The sequence below is a fragment of the Hippichthys cyanospilos genome, chromosome 14, assembly GCF_059441005.1.
Source record: "Hippichthys cyanospilos isolate Australia breed blue-spotted pipefish chromosome 14, RoL_Hcya_1.0, whole genome shotgun sequence".
In the NCBI taxonomy this organism is placed as follows: Eukaryota; Metazoa; Chordata; class Actinopteri; order Syngnathiformes; family Syngnathidae; genus Hippichthys; species Hippichthys cyanospilos.
Genome location: NC_142382.1, coordinates 14584384 through 14610110, shown reverse-complemented (window position 1 = coordinate 14610110; position 25727 = coordinate 14584384). Strand labels below are relative to the sequence as shown.

Sequence of the window (25727 nt, the reverse complement as noted above, 5' to 3'; positions counted from 1 at the left end):
AGGAGCTGGTGTGAAATACGGGAGCCAGATTATAATTATATAGAACAAAAATCAAAATTCGCAAGGTTTCGAACATATAAAGACGTCACGAAATTCAAGCTATTTATTCTTGATAATGCTAAAAGTCCGTCGTCGTCATAAAGCTTCATCTACATCGGTGGTTCTCAAAAGGGGTTCTCAAATGGGGTCCACTAGATTTTAAATAAAACAAAAGTGCGAACATCCTTTAAAAATAATTCTTTCAGGAGAATACAAGTTCATAAAACAATTTTTTTGTTCAGTCGGTTATTCAATTTCATTATTTTAAAAAGCCAGACTGTCCCCCCATAATAGAATGGTTTGACACAACTTGTGCCACCACTCGTTACCTGTCATGGGAATTCTTTGTTTTTGTGAACACGTCTCGACCATGATCCCAAAAGAGGACACTTTTAAGTTGAATATTTTTCTGTGGACAAATATTTATTCATAATTATTTTTGACAATAGGTCTGACACTTTGTTGTTTTTTGTGAACGAATATATATTTGTTAATGATTAAATTTTTGTGAAGAGATCTCTTTTGTAACAACCAAAGTGGATGCTTTATGTTTAATATTTTTCTGTGGACAAATATTTATTCAAAGTTATTTTTGAGAACAGGTCTGACACTTTATATTGATTATTTTCGTGAGGAAAAATATTATTTTTGATAACAGATCTCTTCTTTGATCCAAAGAACAACACTTTAGGTTTTATTTTTTTGTGGACCAATATAGATAAAGTTGGAAAGTTTAATAAATTAGACACTGATGGCATGTTTCACAGGGGGTCCATCACTGAAAAAAGATTTGAGAAGCAATGACCGACCTCACAAAACTCGCTGAGAGAATTGCAAGATGTACTTTGAAGAATCTAAATCCTAAAACTGTCTTTGATTTAACATGATTGATTTTATATAAATTATTTCCATCAATATTTCTTTGAAATGTCGAATACTTAAAAATGAGGCCAGGTCAAAAATGTTCTTTACAACAAAATGTTCTATGTGGCCCCACTAGCCTAAACATTGTAATCTGCATTTGTGGATTATGATTTAAGCAGGAAAATCCACCCATTTTTATCCATCTCAGGGGACAGCCATTTTGCCACTTGCTGTCAAGTGAAAATGACATCACAGCTGTTCATGATTGACCAATGACAGTTCACCTGCTTTCTGAGTTAGGACATGTGATGTCTGCTAAATAATCCAGGATTGTTTTTTACTTGAGCGCTGGGTAAATGTGATGTCATTTTCAGTCAAAAGCAAGTGGCAAAATGGCTGCCTTTCTGGGATGGTTAAATCCGGTGAAGTTGGCTGCTTCTGTCATATTCCACAAAGGCGTTATCAGAATCCAGTGTTTAAACCAGTAGAGCAGCATTGAATATAATGATTTTTTTTTTTTGTTTTTTTACTTGACATTCAGGAAACTCAAAATTACGAAAATCCTTATTTAGAGGGGGTTTTCAAACTTTTGGATGGTACTATTAGTTATTGCTCAGTTCAGTGTATTAACGTTTACTTAGTAATTAAAAACCTGCAGGGGTGACTGGATTTGCTAAATTCCTACTAATTCTAACAACCAGCTTCATTGCCTTGAGTGACGATAAGAAAAATATGACTTTCACAATGACCTATATTAGCCCAAATGCTTCAAATTACAGCCACATGGAAAATCCGGATGACGGTTGGTTGAATCCTGCTTTATTCAAATGAGTGAGATCTGGTGTGAAAACAATTTGCATAAATAAAACCACAGATGGTGAACAATGGCAATGTGGAGGCACATGTGGCTAATCCACGTCTGCCACCAACAAAAAGGAGTGGCAGATTAAGACCGAATGGGCCAAACTGTAACAATACTGACCTCACGTGGTCAATTTGGGACATTGCAGGCGGTTGGGTTCACACGTATTGAGCTCTTGTGAATCCTTGCCCTTTTACAAACGTAAGCAAGAACATTAAGGAAACGCGTTCCATTCTTTGCATGTCACACAATCAAATAAATATTAGCATGCACTTATACATTATCAGGGAGTATAATAAAAGTGTGGGAATTTCATAAAGCATCTATGTTTAGTACCTCTAAAAGTAGAATTCCATTGTTTTTATGTAATCTTGTAAATAAGTGTCCCATATGTATTGTGGTTTATGTGATTTTTTTGTGCCGCACGGAACACACAAGAGGATGAGGACAGAAGTTTGGTATGAGTGAACTTCCTGTACGTCTTGTACTGTAATTGCAAATGCCAGCACTCCAGTAATCACAGTATGTTTCAAGTCTTCCGTTTGTTTATGTTTTAACAACTACAGAGAACATTTGGAGCATTTCATTTCGGAAGAAGATTTTGATTTAAAACATTTTAAAATTGAATGGCACAAAAAAAGTGCATGCGTGCTGAAATCAACTCAACAAAAAAAAAAAAAAAAAGTTAACACTTTGACCTTTGAATACATTAAGGGTGTGTGTCCAAGATGACCCCAGGGCATGTTATTTTTTCAGTATGTAATTTGAAGAAAAAAAAAATGACAGTTTCAAGTTTCCAGATTCCTTAAACGGGGTGTCTAGGACTTTATACATGTTTGTAGTGATATTTTCCCCTATGTACAATCAAAAATGACCCCAAGCAAATTAAACAAAATGTTATCCATTAAAAAGCTTGATTTTAATCTAATTGATTTTAACCCTACAAATGTAATAACAGGCTACTTGTAAGAACTATAATTATTAATTCCTCATTGGGCTCCGAGCTACAATGGTGATCTGCCCCTCTTTGGCCACCCCCACATATACAGGGTAAAAAAAATTTCCCTGCAATTTTTACATGCATGCATTATTTGATACTAATATTTAAGGACCAATTCCATTTCCATACTAAAATGCTATGTGCTGTTCCAAAATACAATTATTTTTCACAAATGTGAGTTTTGTGTTTTCAGTATTTTTTAAAGAAGCTGCACAAAATAATCCAAGTTTGAAGTAAAATGAGAAATACATGGATTAAAAATATTTTAATACAGAGAAATAAACATTTACACGTGCCTAAGTGTAAATCCACTCGCAATAGAAACTACGACAGCCAAGAAGATGTTTTTGCTTTATGCACCGCTGGCACGCTCATAGAAAATTTGTGTCATTTCCAGTCTCGGCCCCTCTATAAAGTACTCACCTTCGAGGGTTACGCACAAGTGAATTTTAGGTGTCTTTTTTGAAAATTCAAATAATTTAGAGTTTAGAATGAAACAGAGTAACCGCCAAAAGTTGTGATGACTGCTAGGGAGCGTGGAAATTTGCATAAAAGGGAGAAAAATGAAGACGAGCAGGGGTAGGCTAAATATTTGCTCTTTAACAATAATAAATATGACTGCTGTATTTAGGGGTTGTAATTAATCAGAGAGTAGAAATCCAAACGTGTGATTACTGCTAGGGACTGTTCATGTTTGCATAAAAAGCCAGACAATGAAGAAGAGCAAGGGTAGGCTTCGTAATTGCTCTTTAATAGTAATCAAAAATGACTGCTGTATTATTTTATCGCACAGTAGTGATAAGCAGCACTTTTGCTATATTTAGCCTACAGTTAAGCCAGCAAAACATACATGAGAAGCGAACTGAGAATACAAAGAAAAAAAGCGGAGTTCCCTCCTGCGTTGTGAGAAACTCCCCGTCTATTTACGAGTGTCGATTGCTCTGCATTCCGGAGTAACTCCAAGGAATAGTTCGGGCCCGTGTTCTGTCATGTTGTCTGGCTTTGTGGCTTACCTATACCTTAATAGGTTTGCCAAACGGGTCCAAACCCTGCTGGAAAATCTCCAACTGACAATTAAGACGAGGTGACAGTGTGGACAAAGATTTAACGCATGGTTCATCTGCTGAGCACTAGCTTGAATGGCAGGGACATGGTTGGTGCTTGGGTGGCTCTCATTCCCAGCTCTCCCAGTCTTCTTCCAACTAGAAGTGGAGAAAACAATTACGTATGCCATCAATTTACACCTTACTGTAAATTTGGTGTGGCGGACTGGGGACCAACCTCTCCTGAAGCTTCAATTTTAGAGAGCGCCATTTGAACTTCTTCTTCTGTCATGTCCAGATCAAAATCTTTCTCCCAGTCCTCGCTCACATCCGTACTTGAACCTGGAGGACATATGAGAAATTAGTCTTCAAATTTCTGTCATCTGTTCCGGTTTTTAAAACAGATTTTGTAGAACATCTCTATTGATTCAGTAAATGTTTGATGATGTCGGTAGAAAAAAAAATTATTCAAAAAAATCAACCTCGGATGGATGTACAGTGCCTTGCAAACGTATTCCCCCATAACGTTTTGACATTCACCATATTTTGAGCTTCAAAGATAAAGTTTTTTTCCTTTTTCTTGTGGCGCGATTCGAGTTCATTTGACCATAAATACCCGAATTTGAGCAGCAACTGTGTTTCACCACGTTTATGATTGTGTGTGTATGCCAATGGACCGCAATTACTAAACGATGCAATACCCTTCGGTTTCTCTAACTGGTGCACCTTAATTGTATCAGCTGGAGCCATAACATTCAGCCATCATAACAGCCATCATAACATTTTCCAGACGGTTTTATGAAATTACTGTGTGTGAACAAGTATGGACTCGGACACTGGTTCAGTCCGCTTGCTTCTTTTATTGAAAATAATGACCTAACAACTTCAGCTAACACGGGTTGCTGTTAGCCGCAACAGATAGAAATGGACATCCGTGCGACAACACTCGGCTTTCGTGGCTAACAGATCGATCTTCCTCAAATGGTGTTGAATAAAAGGAAAAGAAAAATCAAATTTGTAATTTACCGTTTATATGACGCACCCATACTTTTGGCTTTCATTTTTTGGGGAAAAAGTGTGTTATATTTGAGGAATTACGGTACATTGTCTCTATGGGTTTATGTTTCGGATCATTATCTTATTGGAAGGGTGGAAGAGAACCCTTGGGTATCCAAACCCGGTCTTCAAGGGCCGTAATCTAATTCAAACGAGGAGCAAGCTCAGCAGACGCGTGATACGATTCTGATCATTTGATTTGGGTGCCTAGGAGGACGGACATATCAAAACCATGCAGGATTGCAGCCCTTGTGGACTGGGTATGAGAGTAGATGACACAACATTGGATCATTGGAAGAGGGGGCCAATGTTTTTGCACACCTTACTTTTCAAAGAATTTTTTTCAAAGCATAAAATATTGTTAGATTTAGTTTCACTTCACAATTGCATCCCGCAAGGTGTTGATTCCTCACATATACTTCAGACGTTTTAATCTTTGAGGATCAAAATTTCATAAAATGTCAAAAAGTTAGGAGCTTAATACTTTCACGAGACACTGTACCTTTTTTGCCGTTGTTAGAAGGCGTAGACTTGCCACTGTCAGAATTCAGCTCAAACACTCTCAGATCATGGGGTCCTTCCTCTCTCACTCTATCCACAGCAAGCTTTGATTGGGTTCCACTCTCCATCTGAGCCTCAGGGGCCGACTCACAGGTTTGCTCTGGCTTTTCTACAACATCGTCCACAGTGACCTCTATCAGCTTCTTTGCCAACTCCGTGACAACGGCCTCAGGCTGCAGCTCCAGCTGCGTTGGCAGACTGGCGCTGTCGCTGTTAACTGAGAGGGTAGCGTCACGTTCTTCATTAGGGGACAGAGCTGTACTACTCTGCTGCGTGGTGGTTGCGGGGGTCGTCGAATCTGCAAGCGCTTGTGTTGAGCTTGTGTCCAAAAGGGGAGTGATGTTGAGCTGGGATGAGGACTTGGTACCAAGAAAGTCATCTAATGGAAACAGGAAACCAACCAAAGTAATGTACATCAGTCTAGTTTCAAAAAATTAAGGTGTTTGAATATTGTTGGCGTACCTTCCTCTTCTTCCTCCCAGCCGAGGGTCTCCGTGTGGGATGTCAGTTCTGCCCTTTGCTTCAGCGCCAATCGTCGTGCCTCCTCCTGACAGCGCACAATAATACACAATCATGATTTTTTTTTTGCAACATTTCACCACAATATCTTTATCAAGAAAATTTCTTTATAGCAAAGCACTCACTTGCACACACTTGTTCAAGTCAGAAATGGCCTTTTAGTCTCCAAACATACTTTTTTAATATGCAGTGCAAATTAGGTGCTTCTTATTTGATGGATGTCAAATTAAAATTGAATAAACTTTGACTTAATAGCTGTACACCCCCTCCCCCCAATGTGCACTAATGGACTTATAAACCCAGTGTGTCTTGTAAATGGAAATTTCTGAAACAGGCCTCTTCAGACTATGCCCTATAATTTAGTGTTTTCCATTCATATTAATACCGTAAAAGTTAAAAGTTTGAAATTATTCTAAACTGTTTCATGATCATACTTTGTTGTATATTTACGGTCTCAAACACGCAGGCAACATGGTAGAGTAGCAACAAAGAATATTACGTATGGTACTTGTCATATACAAATTAGCCAGAAGATGGCATTAAACACAAGGAAACGGGCTTGAAGAAACGCAGAAGGGTGCGTTTACCTGGTCCAGCTGGAATACTTTGTAGAAGTACCTCTGCCAGAACTCCGAATGGGCAACCGCTGCTGGGACCTTTAAATAAATTATCCCAAAATGAATCGCTTGATTGCTTTTGTTCAAACAAATCAATGGTAGACTCACAAAACTAAATGTACCATCTTTGTGTAAAGTGCTCGTATTGAGGGACTGCTGACCAACAGCTCAGAGATTTCGCCTTTTTTATCCTCCATCCTGAAGTTGGATATCCAGTTATCAAATTGCTCTGGGGGCCCTGAGGGAAAAAAAGTACAGTGTAAAATACTGTGCGATAACACATATGAAGGCATTAAAGATGGTGGAACGTTGCTTGCTAAAAGACGGCATCAACAAGCCTTACACATTACGGCGACCTTGATCAAACGCTAGCACATTGACAGCTATTTATTACATGTGATGTATTTTATCTGTCACGTTTCTGCTTCTCTTACGCTTTTGATAAAAGTGAAGCCAGTGACGGGTGTCCTCAAACCAAGAGTTGTTCTGAGACTTCATTTGACAAATGCATCTGCAGTGGTTACTGTAGTTTTTCATGTGCCACATTCGAGAATGTCGGGTCCAAACTGAATTAGGAATGGTGTGCTCAAACACAGCCTTTGGACTGGAAAGTCGGGGAAAACAAGGAGCCCAACTTTGCAAAAAAACAACAGGCATTGTTGTTTACATACTAATGCGTTTGCGGTTGAATGAACAATTCGAACATATTCAACTTCCTCGAAGGCTGCATTTTTACTACTCGAGTTGGGACTAGAGTAGGTGCCAAAATAGAGCATCTTTAAGTGTTGCCGTACAAGTCTGACAACATGCCACTAATCTAATCTTCTGGGACACAGCCAAGTTCATGGAGGACAGTAACAAGGAAACAAGCTCTGAAATGCGATGATTGAAAAATATGATTCAAGTTGTATTTAAATAAAAAAAACAACAACACACACTTTAATTCATGCCGCATCTGCAAAAATATATTGCATTACTATCAGACATCAAAGAGAACTGAACACATTTAAGTATGTTTTTTTTATAAATAATCAAATCTACATAGAATTCAAAAGAATGATACATTTGATGCAAAATATTTGTAAGAGACGCTCGAGTTCACCAGTGAATCAGATCGACCATTAAGTCGATTCATTGTTGGTTTTGTAGCAGCCATCCTTAAGTATTTCACGATTAATTTAAGGCTTTCTCCTCAGAGAGAAGTTACAGACTTGGTAGCTAATAAAAATATTGATGACCAGTCTGCAGTCTACTTAGCTGTAAGTGCTTTTATGAGAATGAATGAAAAAGTAAATGAACACCATTTTGCACTTAGCCTGGACATGTGAGGCATGGCATTATGGTCAACCAACCATATACTGAAATAGCATATTGCCATTGAGGTGTATCGGGAAAAACCCTGTATTGCAATATCAATGTTGTATTGTATTTAATCTCTTTTGACACAGCACTGTGAAATATAAAGTGACCAGTTATACGATTTCTAGGCCAGTTTCAATGTAAATATTAGAAGAGCATACCACAATTCATAAATTCACAAGGCACATGCAGAGAATTCAAACAGTGATAAGTTGATGTAACAACTAGAGATCAAGAAATATGCTTTTTTTTCAGGGCCAATGCTGATTATTGGTTATCAGGGAGGCCGATAAGTGATATTCAAAATTGATAATTATTTCAAGGAATCAAGGAGCATTTATTGCAGTAAATGAGAAAACAATTTGTATACAAACCCAAACTTACAAACTTTACTTCATTTAAACCCATTAGGATTTCTCAATCAACGCAGAAAAAGGCAAAGTAAAATAGCTTTGTGAAACTAATAGTGAAAATAACTTTGTTCAAATAATAGTAAAAATAAAGTTATTTAGCAGACATTATTGCGATGGACTGCTATCAGTTTCTGCAACTTCTCCTGTGGCTTACTCTAGTTGTGTCACGTTGAAATTTGACATGTCGTCCCCATCTGGGTCAAACTTCTGCTCACTTAAGTCTTCTTTTAAGTCAAATTTTGTTTATAAATCACATTTAAAAATACCACGGTTAACCAAAATGAAATAAGATCAGCAGACATGAATTTATTACCAATTGTCTGCTTGGTGTATCAGCTTACTATTTCACTTTTGAAAAGAAGCAGTAAGGAAATAATTCAAACATATATACTACTAGCATCCTGAAATATTAACTGTAATGATATTGTAAGGGATAAAGCTGGTTATCGGCCAGGTTGACTTCCGGAGCCGATATTTGTGGTGCATATCTGCTTTATTATGTGTTTTAGCTTGTTTGCAAATAACAAAACAAAACAAAAAAAAAACAAGCAAAGAAAATTAACAGCAGTGCAACAGTGATGTCAACTTTCAAGGCTTATTAAAAAATTCAAAAGCAACAACGGTTCGGGCGGATCGTCCGTAAGATTAAAAAAAAAAAAAAGGGCAACTATGCACCGCAAATATGGGCTTTGGTAGTCAGCCCGGCCGACAACCGGGTTTATCCCTTACAATAACATTACAGTTAATATTCTAGGATGCTTGTGGTATATAGGTTTGGAGTTTTTTTTTAATCCCTTCTTGTCAAAAGTGAAATGTGGTAAACTGATATACCAAGCAGATGATTGGTAATGAATTCATGTCTGCTGTGTTACGATTCTCGAATTCTAGAACTATGGCAGTGTTATTGCTAGTAAAAGAAGAACTATTTTTTTTGAAGTCTCGGGGTAGGGCAGAAAAGTGGGTGCAGCTCCTCAGCAAGAGGCTATTAGATGAGTATTCAAGGTGTTTTTAAAGGGGGTGGAAAAGATTTAAGGCCATTTCTGTTCATTTCTGAGGGAAACTGACTTACTGTAAGAGTAAAGTGTTTTATGATCTTGGTCACAGATAAAATCAATTCATAAGCCAAGGCACATCTTTACTGGGTTTATTGCATGTCTTACCATCAGGCTCATTGCAATATGTGGCGGGATCAGCTTGCAGACTGTAGAGACGTGCCTAGAAGTAGAAAAAAATGCTTAACTATGGTTGCTTTGGACTTAACAGTGGAAATCAAAAGTTTCCATATACAATACAAAAACAAATATTTGTTCCCACTCACTGTATAACATAAAATCAGACAAAGAAAATCCTATTTTAGGTCAATTAGGATAACCCAAATTATTTTTATTTGCTAACTGCTAGCATGAAAGGAGGATACTTTTGAAAACTTTTACTGAGAATAAGGTTTTTTCTGAAAACTAAGATTATGGCACCATGCCTTTGGAAGCTTTATTTAAGTGAGGTTTGCACAATTAATCAAATTTTAATTGTGATCACAATATAGGCTGCCACGATTAATAAAGCTGGTGGGGAGGCTGGCTCGGCAATATTAACATTTAATCGTGAAGCCTTAATTTGAGTGAAATAGTGACACTCCCGGATATATTTGAAGGCAAACCTGAAACACACAGCTTCCTGGTATAAAATCAAGGAAAAGTAAAAAGAAACCAACACGATATCAAAGAATGGTGCATTTGGACAAATCTAGTTTACCCGTGAGTGTAATTTCCAGAGGGTGCGTCTGCTCAAATAATTAATAATTGTTGAATAAGGATTGCTTCCTTTTTAACAATGCTAATGCTTGAATAAACTGACAATTTTGGGGGTGTGCTGCAAAGTATCGATTTTTAGAGCATGAAGATTCCGCCAGACGCAAGCATGTGCAATTAAAAGCACGCTCAGAATGTCGTTAAAATATGAGGTTCTGTCTCCCATAGAAGAATGTGTTTTGGCCCGAAATCTGCATATCTGGTTTGAAATATGCAAATCAACTCAAGGAAAAGGAAAATACTTTGTGACCACGATTAATTACATTTTGTGTCGACTTTTTTTCTCACATGGCTTTTTTGTTGTTTCCTTCAAACCCTTTTGTTTGTTGGGTTAGGATAGATCTTTTATACATGCATTGAGAATTGTATGATAAAAATTAAATACAATAAGAGTGCACATACTGCATATACGTACATGTCCATTTCTAAAGTAGCATTTTAGTCAAACAGATTGTCAAGAAATGAAGTCCCCGAGTGAAGAAAAAGTGTTGGTCAATAGTTGGACAAAATGTTAATTTTGTGTTAAAAACTAGAGATTTTAGGTCTTTGAAGTAAGTTTTGAACTATCAACACTGGCTAACAGTCACAAAAACAAAAATCAATGTCCACCTTTGCGCTGTCATACACTTCTGTAGTTCCTGCTGGTGTTGCCACCAATGTGATGACATCACAGTCAATGGTTTTATCAGGAGGTGGAGCGAGTGTATCTGTTATGACTCCTAAGAAACTAGAGAGGCTCTTCTTCATCTTCTCTGTGGTCTCTGATGAACCTTCAACCTAGGGAAGAAAAAATAATTCAGCCAGTGTGGTCATCATCATAATGTTTTCCCATATGAGGAACAAATAGTCAACAACTTACCGCTAGCTTGTTTTTGACAGCTGTGGCTGTGGCCACAATGGAGCAGGCTGTGTCATGTTGCACTACTGTGGAGAACTCCGTCAGGTCCCTCTTAATAAACTCTAAGGCCTCTGATGACTAATGAAAATAAAGTTATTGTAAAGAAAACATCCATACTAACATTCTCTAGAAACAAAAATATCTGTATTGGTTTTTGGAATATGACCGTTTTTTTTTCCTATGCCATGAATTATATTCTATTTATTATTTATGTATACATTATTATTGTTGATATTATTAATAAGCATCAATACAGGCAGTGCTCCCAATTTCATTATATAAAGCTATATACAGTACATTGTTAATAAAGGTATTCTATTCTATTCTATTCACTTTCACATATCTCCTGAAAAACCACAACCCAAATTCTGTTGACAACTCTTGAGTACACCCAAGAAATTCAATCTAAACTCAAGTAACATTAGCGGTATACGGCATTTTATAAAACAGACGTAAAAATGATTACCTTGTCTTTGACGGCCTGGAAACTTTGATGAAGCCAGCCTCCCCACCAGCTTTCTCTGTGATCGCATACATATTCAGAGTCACCACGTTAGCTAGATTCACAGCAGAAGAAACTATCTGATTGATCCTGCAATCACTTTCCTGCGACGATTCCATCGTACATTGGCTATAGCCTTACTGAGTCTCCTTTAGCTTGCAACAAATTGGCTCACGAATGACGACAGTTGAAGGTAGTCGGCTAACAGACTAGCAAAGTAAACGCTTGGCCATGCTCTATTATTGGAGATTGGAAAAACATATGTGGGTATTAAATAAGCACGTTAGACATGAGCATAAATCTTAATTCTTTTTCGTCGTTCAATAAGTGGCAATTCATGTTTCTGGACGAGGAAATAATTCAATCTAGGCTAAACTAGCTAGGCTATATTTTTGTAAACAAACGCACTTGCTGTCATGACTCCGAAATGAAAACAGCAGGTTGTGCAAATCAAATTAACTAAATAACAAAAGCGACGCACGGTCATAACTTGTAAATACATCTACAAATGTGTTCTTGAAAACGTATTGACATCTAAAACAACTTTTAAAAGTAAAACTAACCTGAGTTCACACTTACCCTTCAGCCATCTTTAGAAGATGACGTCATGTCAATATTTGCTGAACTCTAACCCGTTACGTCAGGAAATACATACGCGTCAAAAACTGTTTATACGTGCCATGACATCGTCATATTGACAAATACGTGAACGTACAACGCTTTAATAACGCAGCTAGATCATCTTTATTACTTTTACGTTGTAGGTACTGTGGATAAAGCCGCCGTGATCTTATTCTGACTACGGTGGCTTAAAAAGACCAAATTTAATACGCATAAATGTTATTTTTCCGGGCAACCAACAACAAATACAGTACTGTACTATTAATGCGGAATTGTGTGACAACAACCACATATTGTCTTCTTTTGACAAACAAAAAAAGAATAATTTCTGAAGAGCAATATTAAGAAAAAAGAAATATAACGTAATGGTAAAAAATGTAAATAAAAATAAGAAAGATTGTTGGCCAACTAATTACAACATTTGAAATTACGAGATAGTTGCATTGAAAGAAATACAAGTCCTTACAATTTGTCACCATCTCTGTGGAATAATAAGTCTAAAAGTTCTGGGTTTAAGATACAGTACTTTTAAAAACAAACAGGGGCTAGTCGATATAATAGTTTCAATTTTATGAGAGGAAAATAGAAAATTTGCAGCCATAGCATGTAACCTTAAATTGTAATGAAGATCTTTAACTATTTAGTGTTGGGTATGTCTTGATTAGATGTTTCAACTCGAAGGTGGTTTGATTTATATGTGGAAAAAATATAAATACTGTAACTGATTTTATTTGAGCCTGCAAAGTAAATAATCCGAGACTCTTTGCCATAAATAAAGGTATTAACGAACACAAATTGATATAAATACACAGAAAGAAATACAAAGATAGGTTTAATTAAACCTATATTTGTTCGTATTGTAATTGTTTGTTGTAGAAGTGTGATTCATAATTGATCAAACATACATTATGTCTGATCATTATCTTATAACATTTGAAGTCCTAGCTCAGTGTGGTCTTATTGTCCACAACCAAGGCTTTAAGAGCCGTGATATTAACTCTTCAACCACTGCTGCACTTTCTGAATTACTGCCTTCCGCAACAGCTGCCTTTCCGTCTTTCACTGGTTCAGTCGATAAGCTCGCAAATGATTTTAATACGGTTCTTTTAAATTCCCTAAACTCTATTGCGCCGCTGAAACTTAAATCTCGTCCGAAGCGGCACACTCCGTGGTTTAAGGATGAAACGCGTACATGTAAATTGTTAAGTAGACAACTTGAGCGTAAATGGCGAACAACTAAACTCGAGGTTTTCCGTCAGGCCTGGTGCGATAGCTTGCTGAAATATAAAGAGGCTCTTAGGTTAGCAAAAACAAATTACTTTTCCAAAATGATTAGTCTTAATAAAAACAACCCAACATATTTATTTGAGACGGTAGCACAGCTAACACAACAGCAGCAGGTTAATCATAGTTCCCTCCATTCAGCACACGATTTCATGCAATTCTTTACTCAGCGGATTCAGCTAACAAGGGACGAAATAAAAAAGGCAGCGCCACTTACCCCCTCGGCTGTGATTGTTGACGCTAGTTTGGATAATCAGGTTCAAGAAAGTCTGGTTACCCTGTCCCAGTTTGATTTAGTATCCCTGGAGTGTCTTACACACCTGGTTAATGCAGCAAAGCCGACGTCCTGCATGCTCGACCCGTTTCCAGGCAAACTCGTTAAAGATTTATTCCCGGTCTTAGGGTCATCTGTCTTGAATATTATCAACCTGTCACTCTCCTCTGGCATTGTACCTGAAGCTTTTAAGACGGCCGTCATTCAACCATTACTTAAGAAACCTCACCTAGATCCTGAAAATCTCTAACTATAAGCCAATGTCACACCTTCCGTTTATCGCCAAAGTTCTTGAGAAAGTTGTAGCACAACAGCTTAGCGATTTTATGATATACAACAATAGATTTGAACTCCTTCAGTCAGGTTTTAGGGCCAACCACTCAACTGAGACAGCCCTAGTAAAAGTGACGAATGATCTTCTCTTAGCCTTGGATTCCAACATCTCATCATTATTATTACTGCTTGATCTTATTGCCGCATTTGACACTATTGATCATCATAATCTTATAGAACGTCTTAGATCATGTGTTGGTATCTCGGGATCAGCACTTTCTTGGTTCAGATCTTACATCCTGGGAAGGACGCATAGTGTCTCTTATGGCAATGCGATCTCTGAATCTTTCTCCGTCTCATGTGGTGTCCCGCAGGGGTCAGTATTTGGTCCCTTACTGTTCAACATCTACATGATTCCTCTCGGCGATATTATACGTAAACATGCTATTAGTTTTCATTGCTATGCTGATGATATCCAACTCTATATGCCCTTAGAAATAACAAATCCGTGCAAGTGCAGTAAACTGGAGGCTTGCCTTGCCGAGATTAAACAATGGATGTCTTCCAATTTTCTGCTTCTCAACCCTAATAAAACTGAGATGTTATTTATTGGCCCTGCTCATCATCAGCACTTGCTCAAGAATACCACGCTGAACCTAGAAAACTATTACTTCCCAAAGTAGTTCAGCAAAAAATCTCGGCGTGATATTTGACTCAACTCTCTCCTTTCAAACACATATTAATAACATGACAAGAACGGCATTTTTTCACCTCCGCAATATAGCTAAAATTTGCCCTATTAGCGATGCAGAAACATTAATTCATGCATTTGTTACGTAGCGCCTAGACTATTGTAACATTTTGTTTTCTGGACTTCCCATGTCCTACATTAAAAGCCTGCAGTGTGTACAGAATGCAGCAGCGAGACTATTGAAAAGGACGAGAAAATTCAATCATATTACTCCGATTCTAGCTGACCTGCATTGGCTTCCAATACACGTGAGATGTGATTTTAAGGTGCTGTTAATTACTTATAAAATTTTACACGGTTTAGCTCCTTCCTATCTTGTCGACTTAGTATCACCATATGTTCCGTCCCGACAACTTCGATCACAAAATGCCGGTTTGCTATCGACCCCACGGGCTAAAAAGAAGTCTGCGGGATCAAGGGCATTTTCCATTCGCGCGCCAGTACTATGGAATGCCCTACCTATGGAAGTTCGCGCAGCCACCTCAGTAGAAATCTTTAAATCCTGACTAAAAACACATTTATATTCTAAAGCATTTAGTTAATTGAGCCTGTCTGCAGCTTTCTTCTTCTTTCTTTTTTCCTGCCCCCCTCTTCCGGCCGGGAGAGGGGGCTAGCTAGATGGTGAGGGTTGACTTGACCGCCTCCATTGGGTCCTGCACTGGTCGACCATCACGGGTTAGGAGTTCGGCCATCTGCGGTCCACCTGGCTGGAATGTGGGATGGTTCCTGCCCAATGGCTTTGCCTGCTGTCAAGACATCACTGCACTATATAGCACAACATGTTTTCTGTAATTTATATTGTTTCTGTGTTTGGTACATGCAGCATCCACTTCAACCTGTGGGCCTGGAAGGGGGCTCCTCCCACCTGTGGTCCCTTCTGGAGGTTTCTGATTTTTTGAGTTTTTCCTTCCCCTTCTGGGAGCTTTGACAGGGGATGCTGTTGTGTACCTTATACTGAAAAGATGTCTCTGTACGACTTCTTTTCCCGAAAGAGGTCTCCACATGACCTCTTTTCATCTGTGAAGCCCTTTGAGACTTCGGTGATTTAGGGCTATATAAATAAAATTTGATTGATTGATTGATCAAACAAATAATGGTGATAATTTGAGTATTATACTTGTGTTTAGGTAGCTCCCCTTCACCTCGGGTGAGGCATAAAGCAGAGATAGGGCTGTTGCTTCTGTTTCTGTAACAATTTAGATTTTATGGTGATTGTGTGGTTGGCCCAGTGCGCCCGAGGACCTGGGCCCCTCACACCCAAATCCTGAAGAGACCTATGGTGTGCTCCCCATTTGGAAGCTTACAGCACATGGTACTCCCAAGTATCTTCCATTCAATTACTAACCCTGTTTCGTGTCCGAGAATGGAGCATTCTCAGGGTAGCATGGCCGTGAGCTCCCCAGGATTTGTAGGCTGAACAAACAAATAAAAACATTGCATTTCCCCCATAATGCCACAACGTTTTGACTTACATATGGAAACATTAAAAAAAAAAAAAAAAAAACATTTTTGTAGCACATGATTTACAGCACCAATGTTCAGAATGAATTAACCATTGTTCATTAGTATTTTTTCTGGGTTAATTAGCATTCACGCTCAGCATTTTTCTCCATAACACAATGTATTCGCATAATACCATACCTCATGGCATTATGGGTACAACAGCTGTTTTTTTTATCAACTAGCCAACAAGCACATTTAAACGTATTTTCAAATATTTTCAAACATATTTTCAAGTCCATTTTTGATTGACGGTGAGATGCAAAAATTGTTATTTAATGTATGAATTTGTAAGGGATGTCATATTAAAGTGAAATTGATCCTTGATCACCTGTGATTACTGGTAAATGTCTGTACGATGTGACAAATTAGAAATTGTGATATTTTTTAGTGCATTTAATTTCATGTTTCACAACATGCTTAGTTGGAGAGCGATGTACAAGACATTAATTACAAGAACTACAATTAATGTAAATGGTGAATTCTGTTTAATTCTTATTTTTTAAGAATGTGTATAAAAGCAAACTAAGACAAAGAAATGTGGGGACCGTATCATTGACAAAATTGATTGACATCAAATGGACATTCATCAAATCAATTTTAATTATATAGCTCATAATCACAGGTGTCTCAAAGAGATTACAAATATTAGTGACTACCACTGATGGAAACCACCAACCAAGCAAGAAAAAAAGTCAACTCTTTAGAAGGGGCTAGATAGGGAATCCTTCTTACAGGATGACCAGCCTGAGTGCCAAGTGGGCAACATTTAACAAATAATACAGTGTTATACAATGTTAACAACTGAACACATTAGTTCACTGCATTTTTGTTGTTAAACCTCTAACATGAAGAAAGACCTCTGGAAAAGCTCTGCCTTTGCGTGCACACGTTCCTGTGTTGCATGTGTCCATACTCCCAGCAGCTGTGCTCTCATGATTCATTAGTATGCATTCCGTTTTTTTTTTTTGCTTTTTTTTGGATGGGGGTGGTGGTGGTAGTGGGGGGGTTGTCTGTTCGCTTTCCTAAGCTCAAAATGAAACAAAAAAAATGGGCAGACAACAAAGCTCTGGAAGTGTGCTGTCCCTTAATTGAAGATTGCCTTTATCCAGACGCTACACCATGTGTGCATATGTCCTGCAATATGTATACTCTGCCCAGTGTCTCTTTCACTTTAATTGGGTTTTTCAGTCACCCAATTAACTCTGTCAATGCAGATTGAATCAGCCAAGTTAGACAAGTGCTTCTATATTGATCAGAATCTGAATCAGTTAGAATGTCCATCTGTCAACAATATCATGGAATTAATGAATTTGACTGCCAAGGGTGTGTTTACAATGTCACATTTTCACGCCATTTTTTCATCGGGAGAAATCTGTATGACGTTTTCACATTTTTAACAGCATAATCTTCAAAGGTCAAGGGTCACATTACCTAATGTTTGTTTTAGACATGCAATAACCATATATTGTTTCTTTGGAGGGGGTGTTTTTTTTATCATAAGGCATCAATTGATAAGGTACAATCTGAATGAACAGGCCTCTTTTCATACTTTGAAGATTGTAGTTTTGCGTTTATGTAATAGTTTGTAGACAGGTGTAAAGTGCCGTATATTTTCAGACCAAAAAATTTTCATTGTGAAAGTAAATATGAATGAATCTGAAGGAAATTAATCAACCTTGATTATAAGGATTTTAATTGTGCCTTATGGACTAATAAGTATGGAACTGTTTTTCTTTACAAATTGATAAAACTACTTCAGGCCATTCCTAAGCAAATACATTAAAAAACACACACATATGCTCGCACACACATTCTTTATAATGCCCCCCCCCAAATGATATTGTGATTCTAGATTAAATAAACTGAATGTGTTAATTCTAAATAACGTAAATGACTTGAAGCCACATTAACATCTGAACTTAACAATCTGAACTTTAAAAAAAGCACACCCACTGGTTGAGATTTTTTCTCACAAAAGTTTAAGGTGCCATTAAAAGGAGTTTAGTTCAATTGATTACAGATGCTAAAGAATTAATCGCTCAATTCTAAGGTCTAGACAGCACTATTAGTAACACCTAATACATACTAAACAGAGTGCCGTTAAATTCACATATTCAGTGCTCCAGAAAAGGTGCACGGACTAACAAATGCAGACTGTCCAGACAACAATTTTTAATGAATTAAAATTGTCACAGTGTCTTTTTCTCCGTAACATTTGTTCATAATTCATCATTGTGACCAAAAGCTGCTGAGTCTGCTTAACATTGCCTTGATGACAGCAGTCGCTGACCATAATGGTCCACAGAGGACCGGCCCATATTGTATGATTTAAGAAGGATATCCATTACGCAGCACACTCAAACCCATGAACACGTTCACTCCAGACCGCTGATGCCACACCGTGGGTTAACACCATCTGGTGCCGATCAGGAAACACCAGCTTTGCACAAGTCAATGTCTCTAATTATCTACCTTGACCAAAGGGAGGCCGGTTTCCACTAATCTCCACAATGTGTTTTGCTTCCCATTCCCACCTGTGCCCTGATAAAAGGGGGGCCTTGTGGGAGGACCTGGGGTCTCTGTGTCAAGGGACGAGGCACCAGGTGATGCAGCAATGGCGGTCCCCACTCCAGAAGCTTCACTGCTTGCTTTGGCTGGCAGCTGCCTCCCCCCACTGAGACATCCCACAGCTGACAATTCCCCAGCACTGACAGGGGCTCCTTACAGTGTCAATAGCCTCATATATTAGAGCTAACCGCCTTTGTGGTGAGTGAGGGTGTCAGGCTTTTTGGCCTGACAGCGCTTGTTACCATGATGAAATGCAGATTGAATGGAGGGGGCCTGTGTCTCAGGCACGAGAGCCCGGACACCCCCAGCCTTTGTGACCCACGCATGGCTATTGTTCAAGCCCATTCAGGGCTCTCAGGAGAGGGAGGGGGCCCAAGAGGGAGTGGGGTGAGAATGAGTTACATCTCTTCATTTCTCCCCTGATCTGCGGCTCATCTGTCACCCGTGGGAGGATAAGCATGTATTTTACATGCTTGATTTGTTGCTAAGTGAAGGCAAGTCATTGTGGTGTTGTTTGCCGAAATCATGTTCATGGTAATCAGTGTGTTTGCACTTAAGCTGATTCATCATTTTATCAAGTCCGCACTTTGTTAACTAAATGTATTTGCCAGCACATTTTGTTTTGACTACTGTATGTAGAAATATCACCTTCCAAAAACAAATTTTGGAAGACTGGCCACATTGTGCCCTCTGGTGCAAGCTGCCCTTTGTGTGCAAATAACGAAGTCATTATGAGACAGTGACAAATAGTTGTCCTGGAACCTAAGGACATAGCTACGTCCCTCGCCTGTGTGGGACAAAAGTGACGCGCCTTTCTGGCGCCTGTGTCGTCCTTTCATCTCCTACACCCTGTTGAGGTAAAGATGGATGGTCCCTCAGCACAAGAACACCACATTCAGCTTCTGTGTTGTCACATTGTGTCGCCCTTCTGTCCTTCTTTTGCTCTTTGAGAGGTCGGCCCCCCGTCCCTCTAAAACTGGTTAGCAACCAATGACACCCTAAATCTCCATTTTTCTTCTTATGCTCCACCCTTGTCCCAGTATTGTTGTTACATAAGCTGATTTTATATATATATATATATATATATATATATATATATATATATATATATATATATATATACAGTATATAATATATATATATATATATATATATATATATATATATATATATACAGTATATATATATATATATATATATATATATATATATATATATAGATAGATAGATAGATAGATAGATAGTTTATTAAAAAAAAAACATCAGCGCAAAAGTTTCATGACCATAACAAATTTAATTTAGGAAAATAGACATCCTTCACCGACACTCAAAATTAATTTTTAGACAGTTTTTCCATTGTTGTACTTCAGATAAATTACAAAATTTGCTACCCTTGATAAAGTCCCTTGTGCACGTAGAATAATTCTCTTAAAGCAATACAGAAGAGACTAGTTATAAAAATAGCAGCAGTCTGCATGGCAGAAAATGTATATACATTATGTACAGTACAAATTGTGGCACCATTCGTAAGGTCTGCTGTTTCTTCAGCTTCTTGAAGTTGTTTGGTCCCTCATCATGATACACGAAGTAGTCGGCAGTCTGACAGTTACTTGTTCATTGCCAAGCTGTGCAAAGAAGAGGTCGGCGTGGGTAAAGTTTGGCAGAGTGAGCATGGGCAAGGCATGCCAGGGAAATGCCTGTAGGTGGTGGTCAGGTGCAGAGGGTCCTTCAGAAGACCCTGGACTGGAGCATGAAACCCCAGAAAGCTGGTCGACGGAGGGGAATGAGCTGTTGGAACTGCTGTTGTTGCCGGGGTGGATGAATGGTGCTGGCTGGTGCCTACCAGAGAGTGTAGGGACTGGGCCAGAGGATGCAAGGGTAGATGAGCAGGTGATGCGGCAGGGGTGATGGACGGGTGGGCAGTGCGACTCTGGACGGCAGCGTTGGCTCCGTACACATCACCCACCAGCTTCTTCATCTCCTCCAACGAGCTGGACAGCATGAGAATGTAGTTTCGGGCAAGTAGCAAGGTGGAGATTTTTGACAATTTGCGGACCGATGGCCCATGAGCGTAGGGCATGACCTCCCTCAAGCCATCCATGGCCTGATTCAAATCATGCATTCTCTTTCTCTCCCGACTGTTTACTTTCAATCTCAGGTCTTGCACCTCCTCTTTGCTGAGCTGAGACCTCGTTTTGGGCTTACCAACGCCGCTCTGGTCTGCCTCTCTATTTGCCCGATTTTCTTGGCAGTATGTCTGAAACATCTTGTTTGAGAAGAAGCTGCCAGCTGAGTCATCCACAACAAGGTCTGGGGATGAGGAACGGCTGCAGGTTGAACCAGCATCAGAATCCATCTTGGTTGAAGCAAAGACAAGCACAAAAAGGAAAAAAAAAATCCAGAATGTTTTCAGACGCTTGCCCAAATTTCTTGAGCTGTGTGTGTGTTCCTCGTAGTGCAGCCACAGTCTCTTTCTCTTCATTCAGTCTGATGACCAGTCTGTATGAACTGTCATCCTCTGGGCCCACTGGGGTGTATTTATACAGCTTCCACAACAAAGGAACAATAAGTCGCATAATGAGACACTTAGAGCTATAGCCAATTGCAGAAGGGACACATGTTCACCCTTAACACACACACACACACACACACACACACACACACACACACACACACACACACGCACGTTGTCCTGCAGTCCCCATTGAGCCTTCCTACACACACATTTAGCCTCTTTTCACCCAACTAGCCATCTCTCCCCAACATCCCAGATGAAGCACAACACATTAACCAAAAACAAGTTAACTGAGATAAAACTGTTAAAACTGTTAAAACTGTCATTCAAGAATGTACTTGTGAATATGAAATCATATTTTGAAAAATTAATTTCACACAGTATCTTATGTCGGGCACACTTTGTAATACTTGAAGGCCAAAACTAAATCCACAAGGAAAATATTTAATGAAAATGTTAAATCCACAAAAGAAAATTTCGAATATACACTTATTTTGCAAACTTTTCAAATGTTTTGATTACAATTGTAAATGTGTTTGGAATTCTGATACGTCACAATATCATTTTCTTTGATTACATCTTATTATAAATTATTGTAATTACAACATTATTCACTAAGTGGTTGACTGTATTATTCATTTACATGGCAAGTAATGTTTTTTTTTAACAAACGATGACTTAAAAATGGCATTAATTTTACAACATTGATATTAAGTATGTACCACATAAAGTACTACTTTTCTCCCCCAGTATGTAATCACAAGCTTTTAATTATTGCCAAGCCTGTTCTCTCAAAAGTCTCTGGTATTGTTTTGTTTTTGTACATCTCTAAACAGAAATTTGATTAACAAAGAGTTATCAGTATCAGTGGGCTGAATTTTGTGGATCTACTAATTCAGAATTGAAGTAAGTCAGTTTTGAATCAAGTCCAAGGTACTTAGTTCCTTGTAAATTGAGATATTCATTATAAAAACAAATATAACATTTCATATTCATCCCAATGTTTCATAGTGTTTTACATACACATTTTTACCATTCAATGAAAGTAAAGTAAAAGTGAGTGTCCACCACCCTAGGCCTGCACTATAGGACCAGATATATGATGCCTGGAAGGCCTTATTTACATATGGTATCTATGCGACACTAGGAGAGGCATGAAGCACCATATGAGGTGCTTGAACATGTAAAGAGCAGTGTTAATGGCAGACTAGATACAATTCAACCAGAAGCCAAGACAAAAGGGGTCAGATAAATTTGACTTGGCTCTCTAAACAGTCTGCGAAATTGCATCACTATCACTAGAAGGGGGCCTGCCAAGTGGGGAGGAGGTAGTTAAAAAGATACTAAAGAGTGGGCACTGCATTGTCTTCCCCTAATTCAACCATAAAGCCACTTGTACTCTCACATGCACACTTTGCAGCTCTTCGCAAGTCGGCTTCTTTTTCTTTGACAGCGGATACCACATTTCAGCTCTAACATGTACATGTCAGATGTACATGTCCAAAATGTACATCTCTGAAGAGTGATATGAAGAGTGATATCCAATATCCTTCAGATAACATTTTGCTACTCCACTTGTATCAAACCCAAGTTTTATTCTTTAGCAATTGTGTGTGTCAAGGTTGTTATATTTAACGAAAACTAAAGCAACTAAAAAAAAAATGTTTTTCACAAAACATTGAGGATTTATCAACTAAAACAACAAATATAGAAAAAATGTATCAAATCGCACATGATCCTTCAGAGGTACTTATCTTGATATTGCTGTCTGTCTATACAGAATAAAATAAGGGATGTTATTTTGTGGCAAGGTTGGGGAGTCCAATGAAACATGGTGTGGAAGAAATGGATCCAAAAATGACACCAAAAAATTGACAGCTAAAACGCTAACCAAACCATGATCAACCAAAACACACTCAACACAGTCAACACAGTCATTCGAGATTTATAGTTTACTTTATTACACAATACTTAGTGACTTAGTTGCATCCATCAAAAACTTTAAATCTTTAAAAACTAAACAAACTTTGCAGTTAGGTTACATGTAACCTATTTCTCAGTGCTCAAGTGAACCTCCCTTATAAGTAGCCCCCTTCCCGTCCCGTTTTTTTTTTTTTTTTTTTTTTTTACTTCAAGTAAAGCTAATGTTGAAACTAATGTTGCTACAATAAGATTATTTGTAGTTTCAATGTTTTTTTTTTTTTTGACACAACTGAACATTAATTTGTCAAAAAGGCCCAAAAGTCATCATCACTATTTGACACACCAACTAGCTTCTCTCATTTAACTCACGGATGTCCTCTCCATCCTGCTTCGTCATTTGTGCAAACATCCTCGTTACTCTTCCAAGGGTAGTCATCTTTAGATCCATCCAATTTGTTTGAAGAGATGATTTGCTAATCATCTTATGTGGGATGTTCTTTACCCAAATGACGACTGCTCTGAGTTCAGATCATGGATGGAACATTGCCTGTTGCTGTTTCTCCCCCATCCCGCCAAGATCCATGCCAGCTTGTTCAAGCACACATCGGAGGGTTGAAGCAGCCAATTCAAGCCGTATTTTCCTTTTCATAAGTCTCAAAGTCTGCCGAAAAAAAATATCCACGTAGCCTCGTTGTTGACAACAAAGAGGCAACTAGGTGATGCTTGATGAAAGTGCATTTTGCGATGTTATGTCCAAATTCTCTAAAACGGATGCATACTATATTGAATTAGAGGTGTATATAATTAGTGTAAGCCTTGTAAATTACATGATGACTTATTTCACATTCAAATTAATGGATTTCAAAGTTAATAATATTTTATATATATGATAATTCAACATCACAATCGTTTTCTGTTGCATACCCCAAGGCACTCAAGGAGGAAACCTACTGAATTATTAGTTATATGCTGTAACAACAGAATAAGGTGTTAACCTTAGTCCACTCGTTCAACAGTGGGACATTGTTTTTTTTTTTAATCTTTTTTACTCGACACAATACAGTCCTCTCCAACTGTAGGTGTCATTATGCTGTATAATAATTGCTGCAAAAACAACTGAGGACAAGTTTTCAAAGTCTATTATTGTGTTTGTACGGGGGCACCTTCATTGACTTGCACAGTGCATAGCGTCGACTGATGCAGTGTAAGATATACTAGACTGTGTGTTCTTCTCAAACAGAGAATGGGAATCAAGGGGGCCCTGAGGACCCCCCACTAGAGCTCCATCAGGGGGCCCCACAGGCTGCTTTGCTCCTGCCAACATGTAGTGATATTATAATTGGAGAACCTTGAGCGACAACATGGGCCGTTTATTCGGAGCATATGGATTTTCCCATCGTTAGGCTCCGCGCCAACATGGCTTCTGGATTTCCCCTCACTAATTGGGTCAGATCCTAATTAACTATGTCGGACACAATGGCCCTGATTTCTTTCTTCTGCGGCCTTTTCAGACTTTTTAATGCCTGCTTCTGTGGTTTTTAATGTGTTTAACACATTGCAGTGGTAATGTGTGTTTAAAGGTTCAGTTAATTTCATTTTAATTTGACTGTATATGAGGTGAGAATTTTGAAAAGATTTTTGCCACTCATTTTCATTTAGATGCACCAAAACACAAAGACGGAGCAACTGTGTGTTAGTAAAAGAACAGTTGCTATCCACATACACATAGATCATTGTTAGGGGCTCAAGTGGAATAAAGGAAACATAGTCAAACACTTTCTTAGAATACAGATATATGCATGAGCCAAATAAATCTCTTCTACGGTTTCTTATTCTTATTCATGTGTTTGCAGAAGCAACGGGCCACACAGAGAGAAACAAGGGTCTTTGAGCTTTGTATTTTACAAATGAATGCATAGCCACCCTCCATGTTTCCACATAATCTTCCAATTTTTAACCCTGCATTTGGCTGTTTGACTTTCTTCTCTGTTTGGCACCTTTCAGAGTCTAACATCCAATTCAAAGGCTTGATGACAGACGTTCTTAAGGTTTAGAGACCCCTTTTCTTCTACCTCATGGGGTACACAGCAATGAAAGTGCTCAGGTGACCAGAAAATGAGAGCATTATCACAGGCATATGCTTGTAGCAACAGAGGATCAGGATAGATTAAGGCGTATCGCGGCTCAATAAAATGCTAAGCTGAAAGACAAACCTGTGGTGTGGACCAAAAGGCTTCCTTCACTCTCAGCTGGTTATTGTTCGGTTGGATCACTGGCTACATCTTCTGTACATGCACACATGGGCTTTAATCTGGGCTTGTGGTTGAGAGCATTCCCCGTGGAGCTTCCAGCTGCTTTTGTTTAGCACTATGTTTTCCCCTTTTGTCACTTGAATGTCTAAAGGCTTTGAGATAAAGACATTAAAAGAAAAAAAGGTACAGGACGGAATTTGATTGGATTGCTCTATAATCTTA

The 25727-nt window shown here is 38.4% G+C and overlaps 2 protein-coding genes across 4 annotated transcripts; both read right to left on the bottom strand.

Moving 5' to 3' along the window:
* Positions 1–3495: 3495 nt before the first annotated feature.
* On the bottom strand, positions 3496–25634 carry bsdc1 (BSD domain containing 1). Of its 3 annotated transcripts, none has more exons than XM_088433323.1 (11): positions 25467–25634; positions 11506–11560; positions 11001–11117; positions 10751–10918; positions 9494–9548; positions 6684–6799; positions 6532–6600; positions 5888–5972; positions 5367–5804; positions 4047–4150; positions 3496–3967 (listed from the first exon to the last, which is right to left on the bottom strand). In XM_088433323.1, exons 4-11 carry the CDS (start codon positions 10886–10888, stop codon positions 3938–3940), a joined length of 1035 nt encoding a protein of 344 aa, XP_088289449.1. In that variant the 5' UTR covers positions 10889–10918; positions 11001–11117; positions 11506–11560; positions 25467–25634; the 3' UTR covers positions 3496–3937. The 3 variants fall into 3 exon arrangements, with proteins under 3 accessions (XP_088289449.1, XP_088289448.1, XP_088289446.1); XM_088433322.1 differs by lacking the exon at positions 25467–25634 and adding an exon at positions 12121–12358 and having other exon boundaries at positions 5400–5804; XM_088433320.1 differs by lacking the exon at positions 25467–25634 and adding an exon at positions 12121–12348.
* olig4 (oligodendrocyte transcription factor 4) lies at positions 20075–21188 on the bottom strand. Its single transcript, XM_088433504.1, has one exon. The coding sequence runs from the start codon at positions 21169–21171 to the stop codon at positions 20422–20424; it is 750 nt and encodes a 249-aa protein (XP_088289630.1). The 5' UTR covers positions 21172–21188; the 3' UTR covers positions 20075–20421.
* Positions 25635–25727: the final 93 nt, after the last annotated feature.